The 27,553-nt window shown below is 38.5% G+C and overlaps 1 protein-coding gene across 1 annotated transcript in view; it reads left to right on the forward strand.

Annotated features, from left to right (window-relative positions):
• DGKI (diacylglycerol kinase iota) overlaps positions 1–27,553 on the forward strand; it is a 478,924-nt gene that overhangs the window by 282,201 nt on the left and 169,170 nt on the right. Inside the window, exons 11-15 of the mRNA XM_078153519.1 lie at positions 4,872–4,954; positions 10,862–10,922; positions 16,555–16,668; positions 18,395–18,532; positions 22,471–22,549. Of these exons, the coding sequence (XP_078009645.1) occupies positions 4,872–4,954; positions 10,862–10,922; positions 16,555–16,668; positions 18,395–18,532; positions 22,471–22,549 (475 nt within the window). The remainder of the gene's footprint in view (positions 1–4,871; positions 4,955–10,861; positions 10,923–16,554; positions 16,669–18,394; positions 18,533–22,470; positions 22,550–27,553) is intronic.

A 27,553-nucleotide genomic window follows, 5' to 3' on the forward strand; every position in this document is an offset into this window, starting at 1 on the left:
CATGAAGAGTCAGACACAACTGAAACAATTGAACAACAACAAAATAAACGCTCATTGATATCAGTTTTCCTGTATTACAGTACTCTTAGTCTCGATTAAGCATTGGCCAAGAGAAGTGAAAAAACCCATAGTGGTGAAGCACCTTCCAAAACCTTTTTTTTTTTTTACCCTTCATCCATGTGTTCTGGTTGGCAGATGGAGCTGTCTGAACAATATCATTCATATTCGCTTTTTACAATTTCTTCTTAATGATTTCCATATGTCTTATTTTGTATCAGATTTACAGGTATACCCACCTTCTTCAATGCTGCCCAGGGGAAATCACACTTAGCCTGGCTAGAAATAGGATAGTAGAGCATTCTTTAAGCACATCCAGCCCCATGACACCAAAAGGCCAATGAGCTGTTGAAGTCACAGTGCTGTGAATGAGAACCACACACACCTGTCTGAACTCTGATGTACTCTCGGGCGTGTGAATTTGCAGTGAGAAGATTTGCATTTAGAATCCCTCATCTGCTACTTCGCTAGTTTTGTAACCATGGGCAAGTCACTCCACATTGGGCTTCAGTTTCCTCATCTGTAAAATGAGGGGAATGGGACTAGAATCAGAACTGTGAAACAAATAGAAATGGGGTCAGTAATCCATATATAAGAATCCCTGTTGGCCTCATGTCAATTTTGTTTTGTTATCTGTGTTTAATTGCATTTTTATTTTGTTTGATATTTCCCAGTTATATTTTAATGTGATTTGGCATTCCAGAGCATATGGGTGCATGTGGCCCAAGGATAGGTGTTTGACGCCTAGATTAGAAGATCTCCAAGGTCTCTTTCTGCTCTAGCTCTTTGATTGTACGAAGACAATTTAGTATCATGGGTGCTGTTTTTGCATGTTGCATACAATTTGTGGTTCTCGGTAATTTCACAAAGAATAGCAGCTGTGTAAAAATGGCTGAGGCATCAATGAAGTGATTTCAATGAGAAGAAAGTGACTTCTCTCAGAGATGAGTCAGTTGCTTCTGACAAGGTATTAAAATTGGGCGCCTTGGAGACCAGGGAACTATTAACAGAAATCACTTAGATGTGAGTTAGAACTCTGTCTTCCATTGGTTTAACACAATCCAGTGGTTTCATTCAGGTATTGATTGCTTTTGTTAATGAACATGTTAGTTTGGAAAGATTTAGTCACATTGTAGAAAAAAAAGTAATTAGATCATGACTGAAATGTAAAGAACTGGCCATGTAAAGCCGAGTCAATTAACTTAGTGATCTAAAACCTCAGCATGGCTCATTACTGTCACTAAAATCAATGTGGCCTTGTGGTTAGAGGGCTGGAATTAAAGTCAGGGACAGCTGGGTTCAAATTGTGGTTCAGATGCTGGCTGTGAGAAGTCCTTTAATCTCTCTGGGGTTCCCTACTCCTCATTTCTCTTTCACTTAATCCACATCTGTGATTTCATCTATGTAGAGAATTCCTGTTAGAGGCAATTCCCTCCACCTATACAGATAGCTAATTTCTCTATCATACAATTGACTAGGGACGCTGAGAAGTTGTGTCCCTGGTTGTACAGCTAGTATATATTTCAATGACAAGACTTGGTCCTGGGAAAATCTGGGTCCAAGTCTGTCCCTTGAAATCCTCTAGCCACTGTCTCTCCTCATCTATAAAATAGGGATAATGCAAACTAATACCTACCTCAGAAGATGGTTCTCAGGGTCAAGTGAGATAGTGTCTTATAAAATGCTTTGTAAACCTTGAAGCACTATATAAATGGGAACTATTATCATTATTACCTACTAGAGCGTTTGTGGGTTTATGAGGATAATTCTTCAATGGTTTCCAATTTTTTTTTTCTCAGCTCATTTTTGATCAGGTGATCCTAGAAGCATGTAGAACCAGAATGTTAATGACTCACACTGCATGAATTGCAATTTTGAGGCTCACTGTACCATGGCAAAAGGTGGAAAGGAGTAATTTATATCAACAATTGATACTGCTCCCAGATTGCAAAATTGGACTGCCTCTACGGCAAGTGATGGATGTGTATATAAATCAGTCATTAAAATGACTACAGTGTTAAACCCCATGAAAATTCAACAAGCAGATTAGGAACAGGCCAGACAGCCTACAAATGACCCGATGGTAAACATGCAAATGCGACATTGATGGCCTAATAACAACACTCTCCCTCCTCCAGTCATCAGCTTAGCCATGACTGCGTAGATAAAACTGTCTACAAAGGGCTGAAGCAAAACGCGTTGTTTGATGAGTTGGAACAGTTAGCTCTGGATGTCATCCGGGATGCTGGTGATGGCAGCTACGCATTGTTATAAGTACACAACAGAGGGAACCTTGGTTGTTGCAAAGTGTGGAAACAGTAGAAGTACTTTGGCTTCTGGAAAATAAGTATAATATATAAAATTACATCTATACAATGTACATATATACATATGTGAATGTGGATGTTATTTATGTGTGGTAACGGATATATATACATGCATATTTTTGTTGTTGTTCAGTCGTTTCAGTCATGACTGACTCTTTGTGAGCCGATTTTGGGATTTTCTTGGCAAAAATACCGGAGTGGTTTGCTGTTTCCTTTTCCAGCTCATTTTTACAGATGAGGAAACTGAGGCAAGCAGGGTTAAATGACTTGTCCAAAGTCATGCAGCTACTAAGTGAGGCCAGATTTTAATTCAGAAGATGAGTGTTCCTGATGTAAGGCCCAGCACTCTATCAACTGTGCCATCTCGCTATCCCTATGAGCTCCATTCATTAGGTCTTGGGCTGAGGAGGCTGACCCCATTACTACTACTGCTGCTAAGCTATTAAGCTCCCTCCTGCTTCCTTTCAATGTCTCCTCCAGACCATGTGTGTTTGTCTAAGAACTCCAGCTGTGACTCCATTCTATCTGTTGGCTCAAAGATAAGGTTAGTCCCAAATCATTTTTCAGGGTTGACAATGGAACATTTGTCCCTGTGAACTACAGATCCCTAGGTACTAGTCAGCTCTCAAACTCCACTTAATTAAAAACCAGGAGTTAACCTAGAAGTACAGAACAGTAAAAGGACTAACAAAAATACTACGTGGACAAACTTAAGCCTGAGATATTATTCTTGAGACAAAGAAGGTACTTGAGTGTAATAAAAAGAAAGCCAGAACAAGATAGAAGACTTGGGTTCAAGTCTTGCCACTTGTACATCCTATAGTAGCTATGTGACTAAGAGGCAGGTCACTGAACCATTCAATACACCAAGCAGATCTTTACAACTATGAGTTACAGATGGAATAGCTGATCTACACTGATGGAGGGAATTTCCACACAAGGAGTTTCTTACAGTAATGGAATCACACCATAACATTACAAAGGATGTTTTAGAAAATAGCAACTATGAGATACACCAAGACAGGCCCATGATGACACCGAAGGCATCCTGGCCAATAAGTCAAGTATTGGCTCTTTACTGTAGTCGACAGAAAGGACCTTACAGGTCACCTGGTCCAATTCCTTCATTTTGGGTGTTAGGAAACTGAGACCCAAAGTAGTGACTCAAGATCCCACAGGTAGATTTTAGCAGAGATAGGATTTAAACCCAGGTCCTCTGATCTAATACAGTAAAATGTATTAACATGGATAGTGTCCACTTTTCATCCCTTCACATTTCATTGCTCTTTTCTTTAGCATTGCCTAATAAAGACCTGTGCTCTACTTCTTAAGCAAATCTTAAATATTTAAAATATTTGATGCTTTTTTTTGTGCAAGTGACATTCCCTAATGTCACCCCTACTCCTCATGCCTGCCGTAAAATCCTTTCCTGTAGCAACAAAAAATAATCAAGCAAAATAAATTTCCATGACAATATATGAGCTCATGCCATACTTGTCATTGGTATTCTGCCACCTACCTACCAGGTTGAGGGACACATCAGTCAGTCAGTTTATCAAGTGCCTACTATGTACCAGGCACAGGAATATAAAGATAGATAAAAGACAGTCCCTGCCCTCAAGGAGCTCACAATCTAATGAGAGAAAACAGCATATAATCTGAAAAGGGGATGGTGGTATAGGAGGATCCAGAATAGAGGCATGATGAAGTCCTATAATAGAGTGGGAAATGATGAGATGACTGCCCTATGTGCTCTCCTTAAATAATCTAGGAGGGGCTTTCTGATGTCTACTTTCCCCCATCTTGTCTCAGAGGAACGGAAGTACCTTTGAGGCAGTTACTAAGGATGGATGAGTTGGATGAGTTTCAGAGTTGATGCCATCTTGTAAGATGTGAGTTCCTGGAGATCAAGAAGTCCAGGAGATCAGTCAGATGGGAAATTATGTATCTTTCCTCATTAGTTCTCTGGTACCAAGAGTAGCCATCGTTAAACTTGACTTCTCACTTCTTATATCTATACATGTGATATTTTCTACCAGTACTCAAAAAGATGAAGGTGGCAACTTATGTAGTCAGTGTAGACTGTTCCTTTTTATAGGGATGTGATCTCTAAGGTTCCTTTCAATGCTGTGATTTTTGTGATAAAATTTTTTTTATTATTTATCTTGAGAAACTAGGGATTTTATCCTACCTAGGTGTTAATTTAGAAGATAACCACCCAAATAAGAAATTCTCTTTGGCTATTAGATCCCATATAATTTAATGTGAGATTGTTTGAAATGAGATTGATCTGAATAATAAAAAGAAAATTGATAATATCAAGATAACTTTTCTACCAGAGACATTCAACTCTTCAGTATTATATTTTCTAAGCTATCACAACACCTTAGACACAATATTTTAAATTATGATTTTTGTATGATTTGCATAATTTATGTGATTAAAAAAATAACTATGTATCCTCCCCCCTTTTGTTTTCCACCACAGGGGACCAAAATTCTCCAGATGTTCATGTGGTATCTGAATCCACGGCAGGTCTTTGATCTTTCTCAGGAAGGGCCAAGAGATGCGTAAGTTCTGAAACACTCACCAGGACACTCACTGGTCAAAACTTTCCTTTATTCTTTTGGACTGGTGAGAAGAACCTAGAGAATGTAGATGTGAAGAATGAACACACACACACACACACACACACACACACACACACATACTGTTTTGTAACAAGCTTCAATTTCAGATTGATCTAGGAAATAATGGCCCTATAATACCTTAATGAAGAGAGTGAAGCATCTTCTATCAGTAGATAGAGTGCCGGCCTTGTAATTGTTTTAAGATCTGTGTCGGGGCAGCTAGGTGGCACAGTGGATAGAGCACTGGACCGAAGTCAGGAGGACCTGAGTTCAAATGAGGCCTCAGACCAAACACTTGACACTCACTAGCTGTGTGACCCTGGACAAGTCACTTAACCCTAATTGCCTAAAAAAAAAAATTTGTGGCACAGTGCTGGGCCTAGAGTTAGGAAGACTTGAATTCAGATCCAGCCTCAGACACTCGTTATATGACCTTGGGTAAATCACTTCAACTCTGTTTGCCTCATTTTCTTAACTATAAAATAGGGATAATAATTGCACCTACCTCAAAGGATTGTGAGGATCAAATGGGATAGTATTTGTAGTGCTGGCACTTAGTAGGTATTATATACATGCTAGATGATGATGATGATGATGATGATGATGATGATGATGATGATGATGATGATGCTATAAATTCTTACCCTGAAACATACTGACTGCATGATTATCAGCAAGTCATTTAAATTATCAGTGCTCCAGTCTTTTAAGCCTCTGAGACTTTAAGCTAAGTTGCTAGTATGCACTGGAAGAGATAATTTCCGTTTTGGCAGATGCAGACCTTAAAATCTCGTGGTCACTTTTCTCACCACTATTGTCATTGTTTCTCTCACTTACCAATCTACTTATTCACTCACTTTCTTTTTTAGTCATTCCTATTTATTTCTCTGATCACTTCCTAGCAAGCTTACCTATTTATTGACTGACTTCTTTGAATGTACCTGAATGCTTATGAATATGCAGTTGTTAGTAACTCTGAGTGTGTGTCTGTGTATTTGTATCATTGGTATGCATGCAACTTTGGGTGTGTTTTTTGGGTAGGTATCTTTGCATGTACAGCAGAAGGAGTGAGTAGTTAAATTATATGAGTGTGAGTGTGTATGTGTTGGTATATCTGGATGTGGAGAATGCTTGAATATGTGTGTGGCTATTTCTGAGCATGTGCATGTTCACAGATGAGAGGGATGATGTGTGGGAAATCCATAACCCTTCCAGAACAACTCTTGAGTTCCTTTGGACTGTTCATGTATAAAAGTAGCTTTCTATGAGGAAAAATTTAATCCTGTTTCTTTGTACTTTTAGGGGACAGGAAGATAGGGAGAAAAGGTATAGGAAAAGAGTGACTCCTTTGCCACCATCTAGCTGTTTCTTACCCCTGTCCCCATAATATTGACATCTCCCCATTGATATTGAGGTTGTTTGGGGTTGGAATGTGGCAAATACTGGTTTAACAATAGTTAAAATAAACATTGGTAAGCTCTGAAATATTTTATATGCTTCAAATCACTATATTAATGTGAATTATTTTTAACATAACTTTAGACCAGGGAGGCAGCATGATATAGCAGCTATAATAATACTAGCAATTATAGAACACCTTGGGTTTGCAAACCACTGTCTCATTTTTATCTTTACAACAACCCAGGGAGATAGGTGCTATTATTACTTCCATTTTATAGAGGAAGAAACGGAGACAGACAGAAAGAAGTTAAGTGACTTGTCTCTAGTGCCACATAGCTGGTAAGTATCTGAGACAGAATTTGCATTCAGGTCTTCCTGATTCCAGGTCCTGTTCTCCGTCTCTTGCACCACCCAACTTTCTCTAAAACACACAGAACCCAGAGTCGGGAAGACCTAGAGAATACCCTCTCAAACATTTAGTAATTCTGTGATTCTGGGCTTGTCACTTAACCTGCCTGGGCCCTAGCTTCTTTGCCTGAAAAAAAAAATGGGAATAATAACTTTATACTTCATAGGCTATATGATATGGTACAAAAGGGAGGATTTGGAATCAAGACCTGAATTCTGATCTCAGCTCTGCCACTTACTTTGTGACTCGGAGTGAGTCATTTGACTTCTCTGTCTATAAAGTTAGGAGTAATTGATTAGCTCTAAGGGTTGTTGTGAAGTTCAAGTGGAACAATATATGGAAAGTACTTTGCAAACCTTAAAGTGATACATGAATATTAATTATTATTATTTAGTCTGACATTTTGCACTTGAAGAAACTGAGGTTCATTGATTTTAACTGGTTTACTAGTGAGTGGTCAAACTGAGACTATAACCCATGATTTTAAAGTCCTAATCCAGTGAGATCAAAAGACTTGATCTTTGTAAAGGACAGCACAGTGCCTGGCACATAGTAGATACTTTAAAAATGCTTGTTGATTTCTCTTCTCTAATCCAGTATTTTCTACTCTACCATGCTTCTTCATCTTCATTATGAGTCAGCCAGTAAATATGAAATGCCCACCGTGTGCCAGGCACTGTGCCAAGCCCAGGGAATACAGAGAAAGGTAAAGGCCAGCTGCTGCTCTAAAGAAGCTCACAGTCCAATGGAGTGACAGCATGTAAACAACTACGTACAAACAAGCTACATTCAGGATAAATAGGAAATAATCGGCAGAGTGAAGGCACTGGAATGGAGAAGGGTCGTTGCTGCTGCTGTCACTCAGATTGTTTTTAAACCCATCGAAAACAAGCTTAGTGTAATGGAAAAACCAACATATTAGGAGGTCATTAAAGAATACAGTATTGCAAAGATCATTCTTACTCAGATTCTCTTCTATTACATTCTGTACCACTAGGGTTTGCTGCAGGATTGTGAAAAGCCCTGCCATCTCTAGGCTCAGTCTCCTTAAGGCTCCTCAACTAAGCTGGCTTGTCATTTGTCTGTTTTCTGTCCTGGCTAGATTTAATGCAAGTCTATACATTTCAGAGAACACTGAGAAAAATGTCAGTGAAAAAAATCTTTAATTGAGGGGACATTGCTTAATTGATGCTTGAGGATCAGTATGCATGAAAACTGATCTGATACAAATATTTTCTGAGGTTATGGATCACTCACCTTCTCCAAGGCAGGCTGCAGTGTGCCCTTTTTGCCTACTAGGCAAGAGAATTCCAGCACATTAAAGACCAAAAGACCTGATTTCCGATCCTGAAAAATATCAAGAACAGTCAGGGGGGGAAAAAAGAACCCAAAGCAACCCAAAACAGTATTTTCTGTTGTATCCATGTGTGTGTGTGTGTGTGTGTGTGTGTGTGTGTGTGTGTGTGTGTGTGTGTGTGTGTATGTTCTTCCCACCTATGTTCTCTGGTAGATTTTGTAAATTTGATGGTGCAGAGTCTAGTCTAGAAAAAAGTAATGCAAGCTAGGATGAAAGACCCCTAATTTGAGTCAGACGCTTGAAGTTTACCTCTTTGCTTTGCATCCTCCTGCCTATGTGACCTCGCACAAATAACCACCTCACTAGGCTTCAGCTTCTCTCCCTCATGCCACATAGCTAATGAACAGCCACATCTTGCCATTTCTACCTCTGAAATATCTCTTCTATCTAACCTTTGCTGTCCACTCACACAGCTGCCATCCTAGTCCAGGCTCCCATTGCCTTTTGCTAGATTATGTTAATAATCTCCCTGGTCTCCCTGCTTCAAATCTCTTACTGCTACCAAAGTGATTTTCCTTAAACATAGATGCAATCATATGACATCTGCTCAATCAGTTTCAGTGGCTTCTTATTGCTTCTAGGATAAAATGTAAACGACTGTTAGCTTTTAAAGCCCCTCACAACATGGCACTAGCCTGTGAGTCCAGACTCCTTATTGTCAAATCCCAGTAAATTACAGAGCCTATTCTAATAAAGAGATTAGGGTACGTGTGTCCACGGTTTAATTTCTCTTAAGCTGGCTTAACATGCATTGCATGGGAGTTCAGTCCAAAGTTGGGCCCCTCTAAGAGGGCTGGTTCAGAACTGGCTTGATTTGGGATTTGGGGGTGCAGAGTTATATACCTTTTCAACAGGGGCTCATATCAATCTGCCATCATTCCAGACCACTTCTAGCCTCTGTTAATCTAGAATCTGTCTCCATCCAAGCCTCAGTAGAATAAAATCAATTCAGGTTTGGGTTTGACCTGGATAAGAAGATTCAGTGCTCTCTCATTATCAGTAATGTGCTTCTGAAGAACTTTGGACAGAAGGCTGGAGAGACTGAGAGCTCTGAATCTCCAAGACGTAGATTAACAAGAGAAACCATTTTTCACATTATATACCACTCACCCTTACCCACTCGGCGATCCAGCCCAACTGGTCTTCTGTTCTTCACGCATGATACTCTGTCACTGTGTCTTTGCATTGGCCATTAACCATGCCTAAAGGTTCTCCCTTCTCACTTCTGCCTCAAAGGCCTCCTAGTAAGTGGGGGGACCAGGGAATCTTGAGAGAAGTGAGGGAGTTCAAACACTACCTTCTGCAGGAACTAGTTTGTATATGTCTGTATTTAAGTTATAGTTATGCCATGTATACACACACACATATACATCTGTGTTCTCATATGCAGTTGCTCTCCCATTAAAATGTAAATTTTTTTCGAGTAGAGATTGTTTATTTCATTTTATTTGTATCCTTAGTGTCTAGCACAGTACCTGGAATATAGTAGGCACTTAATATTTGCTTGTCATTTGATCAACTACACAGTCTCAAAGCTCCCTTCCAGCTCTGAGTTTCTAATCCTTTGGTCATATTGGATTACAAGTAGCTAGTATCAATCATGGCATTTCACTGAAAAGTAGGAGTAGAAGAAATATAAAGGCTGTTTTCTAATAAGTAAATATAGTTCTTATTGAGACAGGAAGAAAGAAGTGGGAAAAAAAGAGAAAAAAAGTTTGGAAATTTTTAAAAATTAATTAATTAATTTTTAGTTTTTAATATTCACTTCCATACGCTTTTGAGTTTCAGATTTTCTCCTCCTTTCCCACCCCCTCCCCAAGACAGCATGCAATCTGATATAGGTTCTACGCATACATTTCTATTAAACATATTTTCACATTAGTCGTGTTGTAAAGAAGAATCAGAACCAATAGAAGGAACCACAAGAAAGAAGAAACAAAACAAAACAGAAGAAAAAGAAAGCAAATAGTGTGCTTTGATCTGCATTCAGACTCCATAGTTCTATCTCTGGATGTGGACAGTGTTTTCCATCATGAGACTTTTGGAGATGTCCTAGATCCTTGCATTGCTGAGAAGAGCTAAGTCTATCAAAGCTAGTCATCGCGCGGTGTGGCTGTTTCTGTATATGATGTTCTCCTGGTTCTGCTCACTTCACTCAGCATCAGTCCATACAAGTCTTTCCAGGTTTTTCTGAAGTCTGCTTACTTATCATTTCTTATAGCACCATAGTATTCCATTACCTTCATATACTACAGCTTGTTTAACCATTCCCCAATGGATGGGCATCCTCTCAATTTCCAGTTCTTTGCCACCACAGGAGGAGCTGCTGTAAATATTTTTCTATGTGTGGGTTCTTTGGAAAATTTTTTTAAAGAAGATCACGGTTGAGTAAGGGATAGACAGGACTAAAAGAAGAACAAATTGATGAATAAATAGTCATAAAGAGAAGAGGTAGAAATTTTGTACCTTTTGAAATTCCAGACATACAGTTGATAATTTGATAACTTCATTCATTTCCCATCTTTGATGCTAATATTGGTGTTTCTGCTTCCTATTGTCACTTCAGGGAGAACCCCCTGATGCCACTATTGTATGAGCCTCAAGCTTTGGTTGCAGTGTGCCAGCTTGTTGTGTGGTTTTTCTTTTTTTTAATATGAACTTTTTTTCTTTTTTCTGCAAGGCTTGAGCTGTATAGAAAAGTGCCGAATCTTCGAATCCTGGCCTGTGGTGGGGATGGAACGGTAGGTGCATGGAATGTTCCCCATTTTAATTTCTTTTGCCATTTTCCTTTGGTTTCCATAGGGTAACAAGACTTCTTTATTCCTACCTTTCTTTGCCTTCTCTCATCCCCAAGGTGTTGCCTATCAAGTGGTGATTTTTTTCCCCACATCTCCTATCTCCTATATCTAGTTAATCTAACTGGTTGTTAACTAGGTTTAAAAATGTCTAGTTAGTGAGAACAACTAACATAGCCTGTGAGAATTACTGTCAGGAAGGTGACAGATAGAGTTGCTGAGGGAGGGAGAGAATGAATATTCTGGTCATTCCTTTCTATCCCTACTACAATTACCCAATTCCAAAGTTTCATTAAATATCTGTACTATTTTAGTAGCTTTTTAACCTAAAGTAGGAAGAAAATCTCTATATCCATTCTTCCATTCAAACATTTACGAAGTGCCATTTACAAAGAAATTTTCTTTACCATCCACTCTTATGGTATCAAAAGGGCCAGCTCCCTTATGTTGATAAGCATAATCCATCTTTCTAAGAGTCTCAGTTTGTAGAAAGGGAACTGTCATCTCTATTAATACTCAGGAGTAAAAATATTTTTAAAAATTCATAGAATCGTAGCCCCAGAGCAGGGCCTTAGAGACAACATAATCTAACTGCTCTATTATACAAAAGAGGTTGCCTAAGTAATACACATTAAATATAGAGTTTGAACTCAGGCCCTCTGATTCCAGAGACAATACTCTCTTTACTGTACCATACTGCGTATGTGCAAAGGCATTTTACTGGGTACTGGAGATTCAGGGACAAAACAAGAAATAATCCTTGACCTCAAGAAGTTTATAGGGTTCTTCATACTCCTGCCGAGTTAATCTGCCTCAAATTCTCTTTCTTCCTGTCCCCCCAAGTCTTCAGTGGCTCTCTATTATAAATCCTAATTTTTTAGTTTGGCATTTAAAGCACCCTGAGATGTGGGTCTAACCTGCTGAATTCTTGTTGTCTACTTTTTTAAGCAGATTGTAGTTAGTATCTCCCAAGTATACCATCTTTATTCTCATGTCTGTACCTTTGCTCCTGTTTCTTTGCTCTAAAAGGACTTCTGAAACTTTGCCTGTCCTTCAAGACCCATGCTACCTTCTCTGAGCACTCTAGACCTTCAGTGATTTCTTGCCCTCTTCTGTATTCCTGTGATGTTTGTCATCCGTACTATCTATACCATTCTTTTGGTACATATACTGCCTTTGGATACCACTACTTTATGTTAGTGATAAATTCTCATATCATTATTTCACTACTCTTGTCTCCTCATCTAGGTGGGAAGCTTTGTGAGGGCTTGGACTGTGTATGTGTCACGTGTCTTTATATTCCCTTACAATTCTCAGCAGTGATTCAACAAAAATTTATTAAGCACTTATTGTTTGCCAGGCATTGTGCCAAGTGCTAGAGATACAAAGAAAGGCAAAAATTTGGCCCTTGGCCTTGAGGGGCTCACTATACACATAGAAGGTGCACACATATTTGTTGAAAGAATGGATGGATGAGCAGCTTAAATCCGTATTATCTTATTCCTAACCTAATATTAATACTAATCTAAATTTTTCTTGTATTAAGCTTAAGAGATTTCTTTTAGAATTTTTAAAATAGCCATATTCTAAATCTAATAATTTTGTTTATCAGCAATAAATGGAAAAATGAATTAAAATGACAGATGGAAGCATCACAATGTACACACAAAAAATGTATTGCTTAGCCTGCAAATGATTGGGGGTATTATTCCAAACTGCTCTGGCTCTGTTATCTTTCTGAGCACAGATTCACTAGCTCTTGTTCCTTCATTTCTCTGTATGATTTCCCTCCACTTTTCAGCATACACAGCAGAAGGCAACACACTCCCGGTTGTGTAAAGAGCACAAAGCTCTTATATTTGATGAAAATTAATGCTTCATTGTCTCCCCTAAAGCCATTATGTCTCAGAATGAAAATCTTACTCAAAATGCATCAGCCTGTGCTAGAAACAAAGCCAGCAGCAGGGCACTGGGTGGCCGCTGCTGCCATGGCTGTCCCTACTCTGACAAAAGGCTTGGTGTTCAGGACCCAGTTACTCACTAAGCAAAGAGAAGAAAATGATTCTCCATACTAGGAAAGGGTGACAACAGTCAGCCTACATTTCCTCATCTCTTTGGCCAAAAAAGGTCCATATCTTTGGGTTGTAGTTTTTCAGGCAATTAATTAATTGAACAGGCTCTTTTATACATGCTCAGTGCCATACTGGGTGAATTGGAAGAAAGCATTGTGAAATGTGGCCCCTTTCCCTTGGGAAACTTGCTCTTTAGCCATCAAATTAGAAACCGGTACCTGGCAAGGAAGACTAAGAAAGGAAGTATGACATCCTAGATTGAGTGATGAACTTGGAAAATAGAGGACTTGGGTTCACATTCTGCCTTTGATAACTTGCTGTGTGTATGATCATGGGCAAGTTGCTTAACTTTTCTGATACTCAGTTTCCTCATCTGTAAAATAAGAGCCCTGGAGTGGATGGCCTCTAAGGATTTTTCCAGCTTTATATTTATGATCCTTTGATTGGTTCTAGGGCAGCACCATAGTCTGACCTCTTTTTATCTTGTTTTTGCAGTTACCAGGAAAAATTTCAAGGAATCAGATATAAGATGCTTTGTGTCTCCTGATATTTTAGCTGGAGTTTGTTTTCATCCTGTCCTTTACTCCCTCTTTTTTTTTTTTTTTGCCTTCTGCTGCAATGCAGGCTTGTTTTTGCCTTTTCCTACTATTCTGAAGAAAAGAATCTTTAAAAGCGTCTTGTTTGTTCAGGACTGCCTTGCAAATCTGGGGGTAGGATACTCTGATACCAAGGCCTTTCTCTTTCGTAAGAGAAGAGAGAGGAAGAAGGCAGCACAGGGCCTTAGTGATTGCAATAAGGAGGAAAGGAGAAGGAAGGAAAGTTGCGGTCAGTCATGTAATTGTGGTGAGAATGGCTGTTTAACAAGGGCATTATTAAAGTATTGCCAGAAGGAGATCAGGGACCCACTTGTCTTGGCCAGAGGAGGGCTAGCTTTGAGTTGTCAGTCATACAACAGAGGAGATTTCAGGACCTTAAAATTAATTGCCCTGTGAGTCAGGAGGGCAGGTTATAGATGCCTCTGAAGGTTTTCTGGTGCCAAAAGATAAAGTCTTAACTTCATGCTTTCAGGGTCATTTCAGACTTTGCCCCATGGCTCACTGAAATGATGAGATTTCTGAGCATCTGTAGCTAGTTAAGAAAGCAAATCCCTTGGTATGAATAGGGAATGTCTTTTTTATTCCAACCAAATGTACCATTCAGTCCTTCCTCCATTTTTAGCTGAGAGGAGATGTACCAGGGGATCAGGGAGACACAATTCACATTCAGTGTCCTTCATGAAACATCCGTACTCTATAACTACTGAGCACAGTTTTGATCTCCTTACCTCTGTCATCAGGATAATAATTCAAGTGATCATGGGGATGGGTTGTGAGACCTTAGAGGCAGCTATACTGAAAGGGAGATGATGCAGACAAGCTGATTTTGGATCACTACAAAGAAATAGCATTCTGACGAGAGCTTTTCAACAATGGAATGGACTCCCATGTGGGAGAATCGGTTTCCTATCACTGGAGGTGTTAAAGCATAGAATGGATAGCCATCTCTCAGGGATGCTGGAGAAAGGATTCCTTTCTTTGGAAAGGGAGTTTGACTAAATGACTTCTAAAGTTCCTTTTAACTAGGAGATTTGTTGATTTGAACATCCAGTAATACTTCATGGATTATGTTATGTAAGGTTACTTGCTCTCACTTTGATTGGTACTAGATACCTGCTTTTGTTTGTTTTTCTTTTCGTTCTCATGAATTCACATTCTGATTTCCTTTCTCTTCTGTCAGTGCCAGTCTGTGAACTCTTATTTCCCAATGGAGTTACCAGGTGGTGTAGCTGACACCAATTGCTCATTCTGATGTAAGCAAACTTGTTAGCAGCAGGTTTAAACTTTAGTGGATGGGTCTCACTCAGGACATATGGCTTTTTGACATTTACTTCAGCATCAGTTCATTTTCAGAAGACCTAGGGTTTGTGTTGACTATAGACTTAACATAAACCAACACCACAGTATGGCCTCCAAAGGAATGAAATCAATCTTATACTAAGTGAATCAATAGAGGATTTAATCATAGGAGCCACTTAGTACCTATATGACGTTGAGAAGTCACTTAACCTCTTTGGACCTTGTTTCCCTATCTGTAAGATTAAAGGTATCGGATCATGTCCAAAGCACTTATATATTTATGATTCTATGAAGTAATTTTCATCTAATGCAAAGAACGCTGGACCAAGTCAGAAGACCTGAGGTTTACTCCCAACTCTGCCATTATTTAGTCCCATGACTTCGGGCAAGTAATTTTTTCTTTCTCTAGTTCATTTTCCTAATCTGCATAAATGGGAGACTGGGGTTGAATTAGTCCCTTCCAGATCTCAAAATCTGTGGCACTGTACTCCGTATTGATCAAATTACATCTGCAGCACTCTGTTCAGTTCCCCATTTTTCTAATTAAATTATACATTTCTTGAGGAAAGTGGCTGAGTCATATGTCCCTTTTTTTTTTTGTGGATTGATATGTCTAACAATACTGCACACATCCTAAGCACTCAATAAATATTTAAATCTTTGACCCTATTTCCATTTTCAGACTTTACTATTTTCTTGGGGGCTAATGAATTGCATATGTTTACTTCAACTTGGAATTGTCACATCCCTAATACGAGACTCTATGCCTTTCCTAATTTGGCCTACGATCCAGTTTGCTTTTTTGGTCGCCATTGTCGGCTCCTATTCAGCTGGCTTTCCATTTCTAACCTCCAGATTTTTTTGACTCAAGTTGCCAGCTAGCAATCCCTCCCTAAAATCCATGCTTGTGAAATTGATTTTTAAACCCAAATATATTTATTTGTCCATATTTAATTTCATCCTAATAAATTCAGTTCAGTGATCTAGCTTGTCAAGATAACTTTTGAATCCTGATTCTGTCATCTAGTGTGTTAGCTATCCTTCCCAGATTTGTGTTGTCTGCAAATTTGAGAAATATGCAGTCTGTGCTTTTAGCCAAGTCTTTGACAAAAATGGTAAATTTTAGATGGAATGGATAAAGACTTCAGCCATACTCTTTTAAAGGGCCCTTTGCTCTTGGACTAAATGTACAACATGTTTATAGATGGAAAGAATAGGTGGAAAGGTTTGCACTGAATTATTTCAGACCTGAAATTTTCTTTAAAAATGTTACCTCTTGAAGCCAGTTAAGAAGTAAACGAATGGATGATTGCATCTAGTTTTGTTTATGTAGGACACGCTCTAAATGTTGATTTTCATTTCAAGATGATTACCATTCTGGAGTGAGTTTAAAAGTTTGAAATAAAGAACATTCTCTTCCAAAGACAGTTTTTGTTTTTACCAAAAAAAACCCCAAACAAACCAGCAAACCCCAAACCCAAAAAAACCCCATAAACTCTTCCATATGATTATTATTAAAGGCTCCTTCTTTTTCCTCCTACCTCCAGCCCCCTGGGATATGCTTCTCTCTCATTTTTTTTCTGTCTCTTTTGGTTCCCAATCTGTCTGTAGGTCGGTTGGATCCTTTCCATCCTTGATGAACTTCAACTCAGTCCTCAGCCTCCTGTTGGGGTTCTTCCTCTGGGTACTGGGAATGACCTGGCTCGAACTCTCAACTGGGGAGGGGTAAGGACTAGCTCTCACAAGCCTGTAGTGATACAAGACAGTTCATTTTGCCAAGAAATCATTTCTCTGTAACAAGCAGATGTTTTAACGTGAGATCAGGATGTGTCTTCATCTAAAATAATAATTTAGGCTTAAGGGTCAAAGGAACATGATGAATGTCCAGGAGCCATGATCTAATCCAGTCAATTTTTCAGATTTTCTTATAATTAGGTATAAGTCATGAAGGAACTTGGTATGGAGCAACTAAGTATGTCACAAAGCTTTTTCACATAAGTCCTACTTTAATCAAGTCTTCTCTATAGACAGTGAAAAGAAGTGGGATATCATATTTTATCGTTCCATCCCATGTTGAGCACTAATTGGAGGGCCAAATCCAGGTCACAGTTACACCCTTCCCCTACCCTGTGGAGGTAACTTCTTCCTTTGGTGATATACTTCACCATATTACAAACTATTATTTCTAAAATGGCAATTCTGATAGAAGAATGACCATAGTTGGTAAGGGGGACAACCAACTAAGTGTATATCATGAACCAGTTTCAAGCTGACTCAGCAGGAAGTAGTGAAAGTTATTGTTTTGCAAGCTATCTTGCCTGTTTTTCCAGAATGCAGATGGTGAGGAGGCACTGTTGATAAGCCACTTTGATATTTGTCATCGTCACAGGAATAGTTCTGTCTCTAATGACATTGTACACGTGTAGCTTCCTTAGGAGCTACGACTTCTGGTGGCATGCAAAGAGAGCTTGATGTAATAGGTTGCAATTCAAAAAACCCTCACAGGAAATAATTTTTCCTTTTGTCCATAACAACTCTTGGTTTCTTTCTGAAACTTGTTCCAAGTTTTCAGTAAGGGTGATTAGGAAATTGAGTTTTTTGGTCCTACTGTATCTCAGTTGGTTTCTGCCCCAACAGCACAAAGAACAGGGCTGCTAGAAAGGTGAGAAGGGGGCACTGAGGAGAACAAAGTTCCTCTCTAGGTATTACTTTCCATATCTTCTACATCCTTAGCCCAGCTCTTTTCCAAATTCTGCCTTACCCAAACTTAAATCTTGTACCTAGTATTCCCAGTGTGAGAGTGCTTAGGAATAGGAGGGGAGGTATCCTGTAGTCAGTCCTGTAATCACATTTATTAAGTGCCTACTATGTGCCAGACACTGTGATAAGCACTGGGGATAAAAAAGAGGCAAAAGATAGTCCCTATTCCCAAGGAGTTCATAATCTAATGGGGAAGACAACAAGAAAAAAACAAATATGCACAATCAAGCCGTATACAGGATAAATAGGAAATAACAGAAGGAAGGCACTAGAATTAAGAAGGAATGGGAGAGGCTGTAGTGAACTCTATGAATCCAGCTGCCGTTATGTCTTTATGATCATAAATGGCTATATTCCTGACAGATAAAGTTGCTGGCTTCAGGAGAAAGACTCTCTTGATTCACAGCTGTCTAGGCTTAGGTGATCTTTTTGCATGTCCTTTTAAGCTAAATTCTGGGAACACAAGTAAATAGGTGAGAAAGAGTTCCACTTAGAATTGGTTATCTGTAAAAACAAAACAAAACAAAACAAAAAAACAACCAGTTCTCCATAGGAGAGAGGTTCCTCCTTTCATGAATATCTTTCAAAGGAAAGTGTTTTTGCAATTTCAACCTCACCAATTTACAGAATAAAAACTTGGTACCCGGGAAGGCAGGGTACTAATTAATATGTGTTCTTTCTGATTCCCCAGGGTTACACAGATGAACCTGTCTCCAAGATATTGTGCCATGTGGAAGATGGAACTATTGTGCAGCTAGATCGATGGAATCTCCACGTAGAAAGAAACCCTGATTTACCCCCTGAAGAACTTGAAGATGGTGTATGCAAGGTTAGAGGGATCTTTCTTTAGTAGAGGACCTTAGAATATCAACCTGAATTATAGGAAACAAGTCCTTCAGTTCCTGGTAGAGGAATCTCACTGTGACTCCTTTTTGTGGGATTAAGGAGCATCATCTCAGTTGAGGGCTCAGTATGATAGAATCATAGCCTTTTCAAATACTTATTCCTCTTAGACTTAGAAATGATTAAATCCCATAGTCACTTCCAAAGGTCAGCCAATTCATCCTCTTTCCCTTCTAGGCAGAATTGCATAATAATATTACAAGAGACATGTTTATCAAATTTCTGATCCCTTAAGGTTATCTTTATCCCCATCTCTAGGATATCAATATCCAGATTTGTAATCTGTAGCTAGAAAGACAACTAGTCTTATCTCATCCAATATCTTATGATCAGGAAGGTCTTCCTCATGACCGGCCTAAATACAGCTTGTATCAGAGACCACCTTCTTTGTCTTCACTGGAAATATAGGATTCCTAGTCACAATCTGTCTTCAGCCTTAACTTTGGAGCTGGCATTTTAAGAATAACAAACCAAGGTACATTTTCTAAAATCTTACAGAGCTAAGCTTTAAACAGTGAGTGAATTGGTTCTAAGTTCTAGCCTTAATTTCAAATATACACAGTAGACTTCTGAATATGTAAATACTCTATTATTTTCCCCCTTTTCCTCTTCACTCTGTAGGGAAATATACACATGCACATATAAACGTACACATATGTTTACCTAGATATATCTATATATACATGTATATATACACATACACACATATACACGAATATATCTATATAACCGTACATAATGCAGTTCACTCACCATATTGACTTGTACATTTTGACTTATTGCTCTAGTAGTAGAGATAGAAGTGCAAGAGATACATCTATATTCTCTTACCTGGTCTTTTTCTACCACTGCCATTGCTTGTGGTATGCATTCATTCATGGTGTGCATGCGTTAGATGAAAGATTGTGGTTAGAGATGTTGATTCATGGAATAACTAACTTGTCCATATTGGGTGGTAGAAAGAGAAGAAATAAGCATTTATATAGCACCTATTATGTCCAACACTGTACTAAGTGGTTCATTATTATCACTTATTTAATTATTACCACTTATTTTACATTTGGGGCAACTGATGTAGACAGAGGTTTAGCCAATTGCTAAGGATCAAACAGCTAGTAAATGTCTGAGGCTGGATTTCAACTTGGGTCTCTCTGATTTCAGGCCAGCCCTCTATTTACTGTTCCGTTTAGTTGCTCCCAAGCTCGATCTGTAAATCTGGCCTAGATTCCTATTCAGAAACACCTATTTTCTTTTGTTCAGAGAAATCAAGGGGATTTTTTTTTGCCTTGTCCTCATCATTCATTCACTTATCCCATGAACTAAAACTTGAAAGACTTCCTCTGTTTCACAGTAGACCATCTGAACAGTCAGCAATAGTAGAATGGTGCTGTTAAAATAGGAAACATCTCTTTGGACACCATGAAATTAGTGCTAATTATAAAGCATGTGACTAGAAAGAGCAGGACCCAAACTAAAATAAGTAACCCATGTGGCCACCATGAGGTAGTCTGTCTCCTACACATAGTGTTGGTCAGGCTATTATTAGACTGTCCCATTCAGCTCTGGTCTCTGCAGTCTGAAGAATTGGAAGCCCCCTTAATGGCAAGAGAAACACCAAATCCGAGGATTTTTTTAAAATGAGATTTTGGAAGAAAGTTGAAAGGAATTTGGATTTTTTAGCTTGGAGAAGCTAAAGAGTAATTTAATAAATGTTCCACAAGCCTGTTATTTAGAAAATGGTGGCTGGATTTTCTCTTTGGCTTATTTGCAGTGAATATTAAGAAAAGGAAGTTGTACAATGAACTTAAGTGGTTTAGAAGGATAATGTTTTCACTACAGGAAGGATAGCTTTACTAGGGTTTTATGTATATGTACACACACACACACACACACACACACACACACACACACACACACCATACACATACATATATGGCAATTGGGGTTAAATGACTTGCCCAGAGTCACACAGCTAGTGAATGTTATGTGTCTGAGACTAAATTTGAACTCAGGTCCTCCTGACTCCAGGGCCGGTGCTCTATCCACTGCACCACCTGGCTGCCCCACTTGCACCCCTCCTTTTTTTTTAAACTGTGTTGTTTTTACATAGTTTTGGTATTTTGTGAAAGTCTGGGAAAAGTCATCTTTTACATATCAGTTGAGCAGCAGTTTCAGTTTCTATTTTAGTTCAGCAGTTTCTAAGTTTCTATCATTCTCTGAGACAACATTTCATGGTTCTCTCTTGTCTCTTCCTAAGGATCAGTTTACCTGTTGTGTGAGAGTTGGTCCTCATCTATCAGTCTGTCCTGTTAATTTTGTCTTTTCAATCCAATTCAGTAAATATATTTTAAGTGTTCACTATAATCAAGATATTCTACCACAGGGGAAAATTGGTTCCTGCCCTCAGGGTGTTTGCATTCTACTTTAGGTTATTTCTTATATGTAGCCCATCTTGGTCACCCAATGAGTCCCTACTTTTAAGACAAAAGGGAAGACTTCTTCTATAATAAAAAAAATTCCTTCTCTTTGACCTTTAACCAAATGGAAAATTTTGGTGGTTATGGTGAAAGTGATACACTGCAATAATTTCCTAGATATGGTATTTTTAATATTAAGCGGCCTACTATGTGCTTTGTACATGTTTGTTGAATTGATAAGAATGAGGCATAATCCTGCTTCAGCAGAGAGATAATATGATTACCCTCCCCCAGCTAAGAGGAATTAGCTCATTCGATTGTCATTTACATGTCTTTCATGCTGGGGTTATGATCAAAAGAGTGAGTCCATGAGAGATCTGTTACCCATTAGCCATTCGCCATGTACTTTTCTAATTTTACTTGACTTTAGTGACAAGAGAAAGATTATCTCAGCAGTTGCATTTTGCTGTTAGCAACGTGAAGCCTGTTTCAGTGTAGCATGTCTGGTTATTTTTCCTTTTGCTGTATCCAGGAAAAAAAGCTAAGGCTGGCCTTTAGAATTCTAGAATGTTAGAGATGGAAAAGCCATAGGCATTCTATTCTAGTTCAGTTCACTGATTTATCAGGCTAAGGCCCAGGGGTGGGGGCTGGAGGGTAGGGTGTAAAATGACCAATGCTCTTTTCATTCAGCCACACTTTTGGCAGTCAATCAGTCAATCATTGGGGTAGCTATGAGAGAGAACCCACATAAAGTAGGGAAGTGATATTTTTTTCATGGGTTAATGATGTGGTAATTCAGACTATGGGGCATGGTTTGAATTAGTGAAATGTTCAAATTAGAATTTTTCTTTTTAAAAATATAGATTATCATTACTTTTAAGTGTAGTGACTTTGGATCAACAGTTTAAATGTGTTTCCAAGTAGAGGCCCTACCATAAGTACTTACTGAAGAGATAGTTCATTTTAAACGAGCTACTTCTGTATGCCAAGTGTTCTAATGCTTTTTTTCTCTGAAGGAAATATGTTATGCATACGTGCACACACATATCCCCAGTGCTTAGCACACTGCCTGGCACATAATAAATACTTTTGGACTGACTGACACATAGATACACATATATATTTGGTAAGCAAATTCAGTTTAAGCAAAGTACAAAGAAAAATTTTTAATTTTTTCAGGTCCTATCATCACAGAATCCAGACCAGTGGATTTGGTACTTGCATTTTGTTATTGGTTTTGTTGCTCTTCTGTTTGTTAGCTATGATTCCTTTCCTTGAGCCTTTCTAGAGGAGTTTCCGATCTTAAATTCATTGCCCTTTCCCCTTATTTTTGGGACTTCCGTTGGGAGGGGTAAACCAAGGACCAGTCACACCTGGCATCATAGAGTGTCTTTTCCTTTTCATCTTTGTCAGTCAACTTTACATGGATCTCTATTTGTCATTACAGCTTCCCCTCAATGTTTTCAATAATTACTTCAGCCTTGGATTTGATGCTCATGTTACACTGGAATTCCATGAATCTCGAGGTGAGAAACATCTTTTGCCCTTGTACTAGGGTAGAACGAACTGGCAAGTAGTGTGAATGTTTCAACAAAGGTTAAGCTTGTTACTGTCGTTCTTTTGATGGAGACCTGAGAAGAAATATAAGTACACAACAGACAGGGATAGATATTGATAACCCATATTTATATAGAACATTCATGAGAATATTGGAATGCTTCCTTGCTCTCTTTAGGTCTCTCCCTCATATTGGGCAATGCAAAAGGGACCAGACATTGAAATAAGAAGGCTGAAAGGGTTTGAAAGAAAGAGGATGGTGTATAAATGCCCCGAATGATTTGAAGTAGACAAATTTGACTCCCATATTTCTTTCCCCATTATCTACAACATAACCAATCACATGGATTAGGATGATGGTTATGATGCTAATGGTTGTTCCAGCCTCTACATGTTTCTGATTTGAGAACCAAGAGGAAAAGCAAAAATAGTCCGTAAGCAAAACATTTCCTTTATTGCTTTTAAATCTGAAAACTGCACTAAGACTTTTGGGACATGTCGTGTCATATGTGTATGTTGGGAACACTGTGGTATGATTTTAGTTTTTATTCCTTTGAATTCCTTCAAATTTTGTTGCATTTGAATTCTTTTGATTGTGTTCTAAAATAATTTCTAGGAAGTAGTTTTGTGTGAAGTCATTTTGCAACAATTATATTGAGGGCTTGCTTGTTACTGACACCTACCTCATTTTTTCTGTCATCAAGGATGAGACTCTGTTAAAAATAAGTAGCCATAGGCATTGTAATATTCTCTCAAATATTCCTGGTAAGTAATTGAGTATAGCTTTCGTATTGGAGCCTGAATATTTTTTTGTTCAGTTGTGTTCAATTCTTTATTTTTTGCAGAGATATTGGAGTGGTTTGTCATTTCCTTCTCCAGTTCATTTTACAGATGAGGAAACTGAGGCAAACAGGGTTAAGTGACTGGCCCAGGATCACACAGCTAGTAAGGCTCTGAAGCTGGATTTGAACTCAGGTTTTCCTGACTCCCAGCCCAGTGCTCTATTTACTGCACCACCCAGCAGCATATTGAAAAACTTAATGTCTAGGCTGCATACAAAGACTGACCTATCTTTAAACAAACCAAACACATTTTAATAGAAGCTCGTTATACTTCTGATAGTGTAAGACCTATACATTTTTCATAGTGAGATTATAACCACATTGATTTATCTAAGATAAGCTATTTGGTGATCTGTAGTAATTATTGCAAGCATGTCGCTCACCAGCACCAAGGTTTGTTGTTCAGAGATTTAAAGTGATATTCCAAGTCAGTAGCCATAGCCTAGTTGTTAGCAGTAGACAGATATGCATTCCAATTATATCTTGATGCAGCATTGCATTGGAAAGGAAAGGAGTCTAGATAAAAACACTTACTGGGAGTCTTGCCCCAGGGTGTTTTATATGGGCCCCAGTAGCAAGATGGGGCAGCTAGGTGGTTCAGTGGATAGAATACCAAGACCAAAGTCAGGAAGATTCATCATCCCGAGTTCAAATCTGGCCTCAGATGCTTACTAGCTGTGTGACCCTGGGCAAGTCACTTAACCTTGTTTACCTCAGTTTCCTCATCTGTAAAATGAACTGGAGAAGGAAATGGCAAACCATTCCAGTATCTGTGCCAAGAAAACCCCAAATGGGGTCACAAAGAGTCAGATATGACTGAAAAAAATGACTGAACACTGAGCAGCAAGATGGCCAGTTTTGGAGTTCTGATGACTTGAAATTGGCCTTTTATCATTCTGCAGAGGAGAGTAAGGAGCAGAGCAGTCTGAATAGGACAAAGTTTGGAGAGTGCCCTTCTAGTTGACTTACTGATCCATCATAATTCCACCTTTGAGTGTAAATGTTTTTTTGACTCACTGGACAGTCATCTCCTTAATCAGACATCTTGGGTGTATTCTTATATTTCATTTCCTTTGTGAGAGTAGATTTTGAGAGGTCCACGAATCATGTCTATCTGGGGCTCTGAGAGTGATCTGAGAATGTAATTGCTCGGAAAAATATGTCTGTGAAACATTTTGTTCCCAGATTTGTCAGTAGGCAGCATGTTTAATGTATTCTAATCTGAAATCCTTTCCTACTACTTGGGAGTAAAATACTTTAGAAGTGGGAGGCAGCTAGGTGGTGCAGTGGATAGAGCACCAGCCCTAAAGTTAGGAGGACCTGAATTCAAATCTGGCCTCAGACCAAACACTTGTCACTTACTAGCTGTGTGACCCTGGGCAAGTCACTTAACCTTAAAAAAAAAGAAGCCTTAAAAAAAGCCTTAAAAAAAAAGAAAAAAAAAGAAAATACTTTAGAAGTAATTACTTCCTCCAAGGGCAGAATTCTGAGGGGGAGGAGACAGTATTTAGATTCAATGACTTCCTTTCCTTTCCTTTTCATGTGTTTTACAACATTATCTACCTTGCTAAAGGTTAAAGAAGTAGTTTGATGGTAATCCAGAACCTTGTGGAGGGACTAGAACAACATCCATATCATATAGTAAACGTTTTATGGTCAGGGTAGAAGTATTTTATTTTTACTTGACTTTGTCCAAACTTCAACAACTGATGATCCTGGGTGCATTTTAATTGTGGATGCCCAGCCATATGGAAGGGTTTCCCTGGGCAGTTGTTTAGGATTATTCTGTGCTTGTTGGAGTCCCTGTTTTGTAGAATTCTCATTAGGTAAGAATTGTGAAATGGCAGGCACCTTGTTTCAGTAGTATCCCAGTTATGATATCAGCCGAAATTAAACTTATAGAAAGTCTTCAGGAAGTTCTTTGTGGTTTTGATTGATTGCGAATCTGAGCAAAAGGGAAAAAAAAGAGCTGTGGATTTGGAATTTCTGGTGGCTTATATCTGGGCTATTTAGGACAAAGCAAAAGCCTCAAGCCTTTCAGAGACTACTCAATTTTTATAATAGTTTTCTTCCATAAAAGGCAATAATTCTAAGCCACTTGATCATTTATTTGAAAAGAAGAATTTTCTGACCTTAGACTCAGAAGCATGAGCTTTCCAGAATGCTAAACAGTTTTTGAATAGTGCATTAAAATGTACAGAAAACATTTTTAGAAAATCAGTGCTGCAGCTTACCATGCTGTAATTCTGCTTAGACCCGAAGTATCACATGGCATTGAGGCACCTGTTGCTTATTAAAAACATTTATGGAGCAGAATTGATACTTAAATTGACAAAGACATCTTTCTTATTTTTATAGGAGTAAAGAAAATTCACAACTTCTGATATGAGGGTTTGTAATCTTTTTTTTTTTTTGGTCATGGATTCCATTGACAATCTTGTAAAGCTTATGGACCCCTCAAAATAGTGATTTGTTGTACACATTCATAATGGAAGGAAATGCTAAATTTCAGTTAGAAGATAGTGAAAAATAAAAATGCAAGATTTTTCCCCATCCAATTTCCAAGACCCCTTGAAATCAGACCCTATGGTTAAGAACTTGTGCTGTAGAGTCATATAATGTCAGAATAATGTTGGAGAGAACCTCAATGTCATCTCATATGATCTGTAATTAAGCAGGAATCCCCTTTTATAATACACACAAGTAGCCATTCAGCCTAACCTGAAGACTTCCGGTGGTAGGGAACTCACTATCACATGAGGAAGCCTATTCCATATTTGTGCAGCTCTAGTTATTGTGAAGTATTTCCATATTGAACTGAAATCGACCTCTTTGCAACTGACACCAAATACTCCTAGTTCTGGCCTCTGAGACCAAGAGAAATGCATATAAATCCTAATCCGGAAATAATTAATGACACCTCTCATGTTCACATTGAAAGTCATTTCTTCTCTGGGCTTCACATCCTCAGTTCTTTACACTAATCTTCTGATTGAATTGCTTTAAATCCCATCACCAAACATCTTATTCAACCTCCTGTAGTTTCACACCAGCTTTTATCATTGTCCTTCCTGGACAATGCCTGGAATTAATGCAAAACTTTTGATATAGTCTTACCAAGGCCAGGGACAAGCAGATCTATCACCTCTCTCATTCTGGACATCCAACTTCTATTATTAGTCTAAAATTGCATTTTTTCTGTCATACTTTTAATTCATATTGTAGCACGCTAAAACCCTCAGGTGATTTTTACAGAAGAATTCTTGTCTAGCCATGTCTTCCTCATCCTATATTTGTTCTTCTGATTTTTTTTTTAACCCAAGTGTAGGATTTTCCATTTTTCTCTGTCAAATTTCATCTTATTAGACTTGCCCTATCACTGTAGCCTTTCTAGATTTACCCGGATGGCCCAAACTTATCTTCTCAGCCTTATTATACATTACCTCCCTTCTTGTGGCCTGAGGTCTAGCCAGACTGACCTTGTTCCTTAGACACAACATCCCATCTCCCATCTCTGTGCCTTTGAAGTGGCTGTCGCCATACTTGGAATGCATTCCTTCCTCACCTTTGCCTCTTGGAATCCCTAGTGGACCTCGAGTTCTCCCTCCTGCATGAGGCCTTTTCTGTCCATCTCAGCTGCTAATGCCTTCTTCTTCCTCCAAATTAATTGCCTTATATCTATTTTGTCTCTATCTAAATGTTCATATTTGTCTCCATTGGTAGACTGAAAACTTCTTAAGAGCACAGGTTATATTGCTTTTTTCTTTGCACGCTTAGTGTGCAAAGCACAGTTCCTGATATGTGTATATATATATATAATATATGCAAAATATTATATATATATATAAACAAGTACTTAATATATACTTGTTGATTGAAAATTACTGTCAATTATAATCACTATATCAGAGGTTTTGTATTGGAAAGTGATTTATATAACAAGATAGGGATGTCTCATTGGAGTAAAGTTTTTATAAACTACATTATTGAAATCATGGTAGTGTATAATTATGATAACTATAAATGAACAAACACTGTGAAGTTGCCTGTATGTTATCCACACTGGTGTATAACTTTTAATGATGTTGCGGTGGTCTGACAAAAATGTCCACTTCCATAGTTGAAGAAATC

The sequence above is a fragment of the Phascolarctos cinereus genome, unplaced genomic scaffold (assembly GCF_003287225.1).
Source record: "Phascolarctos cinereus isolate Bilbo 61053 unplaced genomic scaffold, phaCin_HiC Scaffold_1;HRSCAF=81, whole genome shotgun sequence".
Classification (NCBI taxonomy): domain Eukaryota; kingdom Metazoa; phylum Chordata; class Mammalia; order Diprotodontia; family Phascolarctidae; genus Phascolarctos; species Phascolarctos cinereus.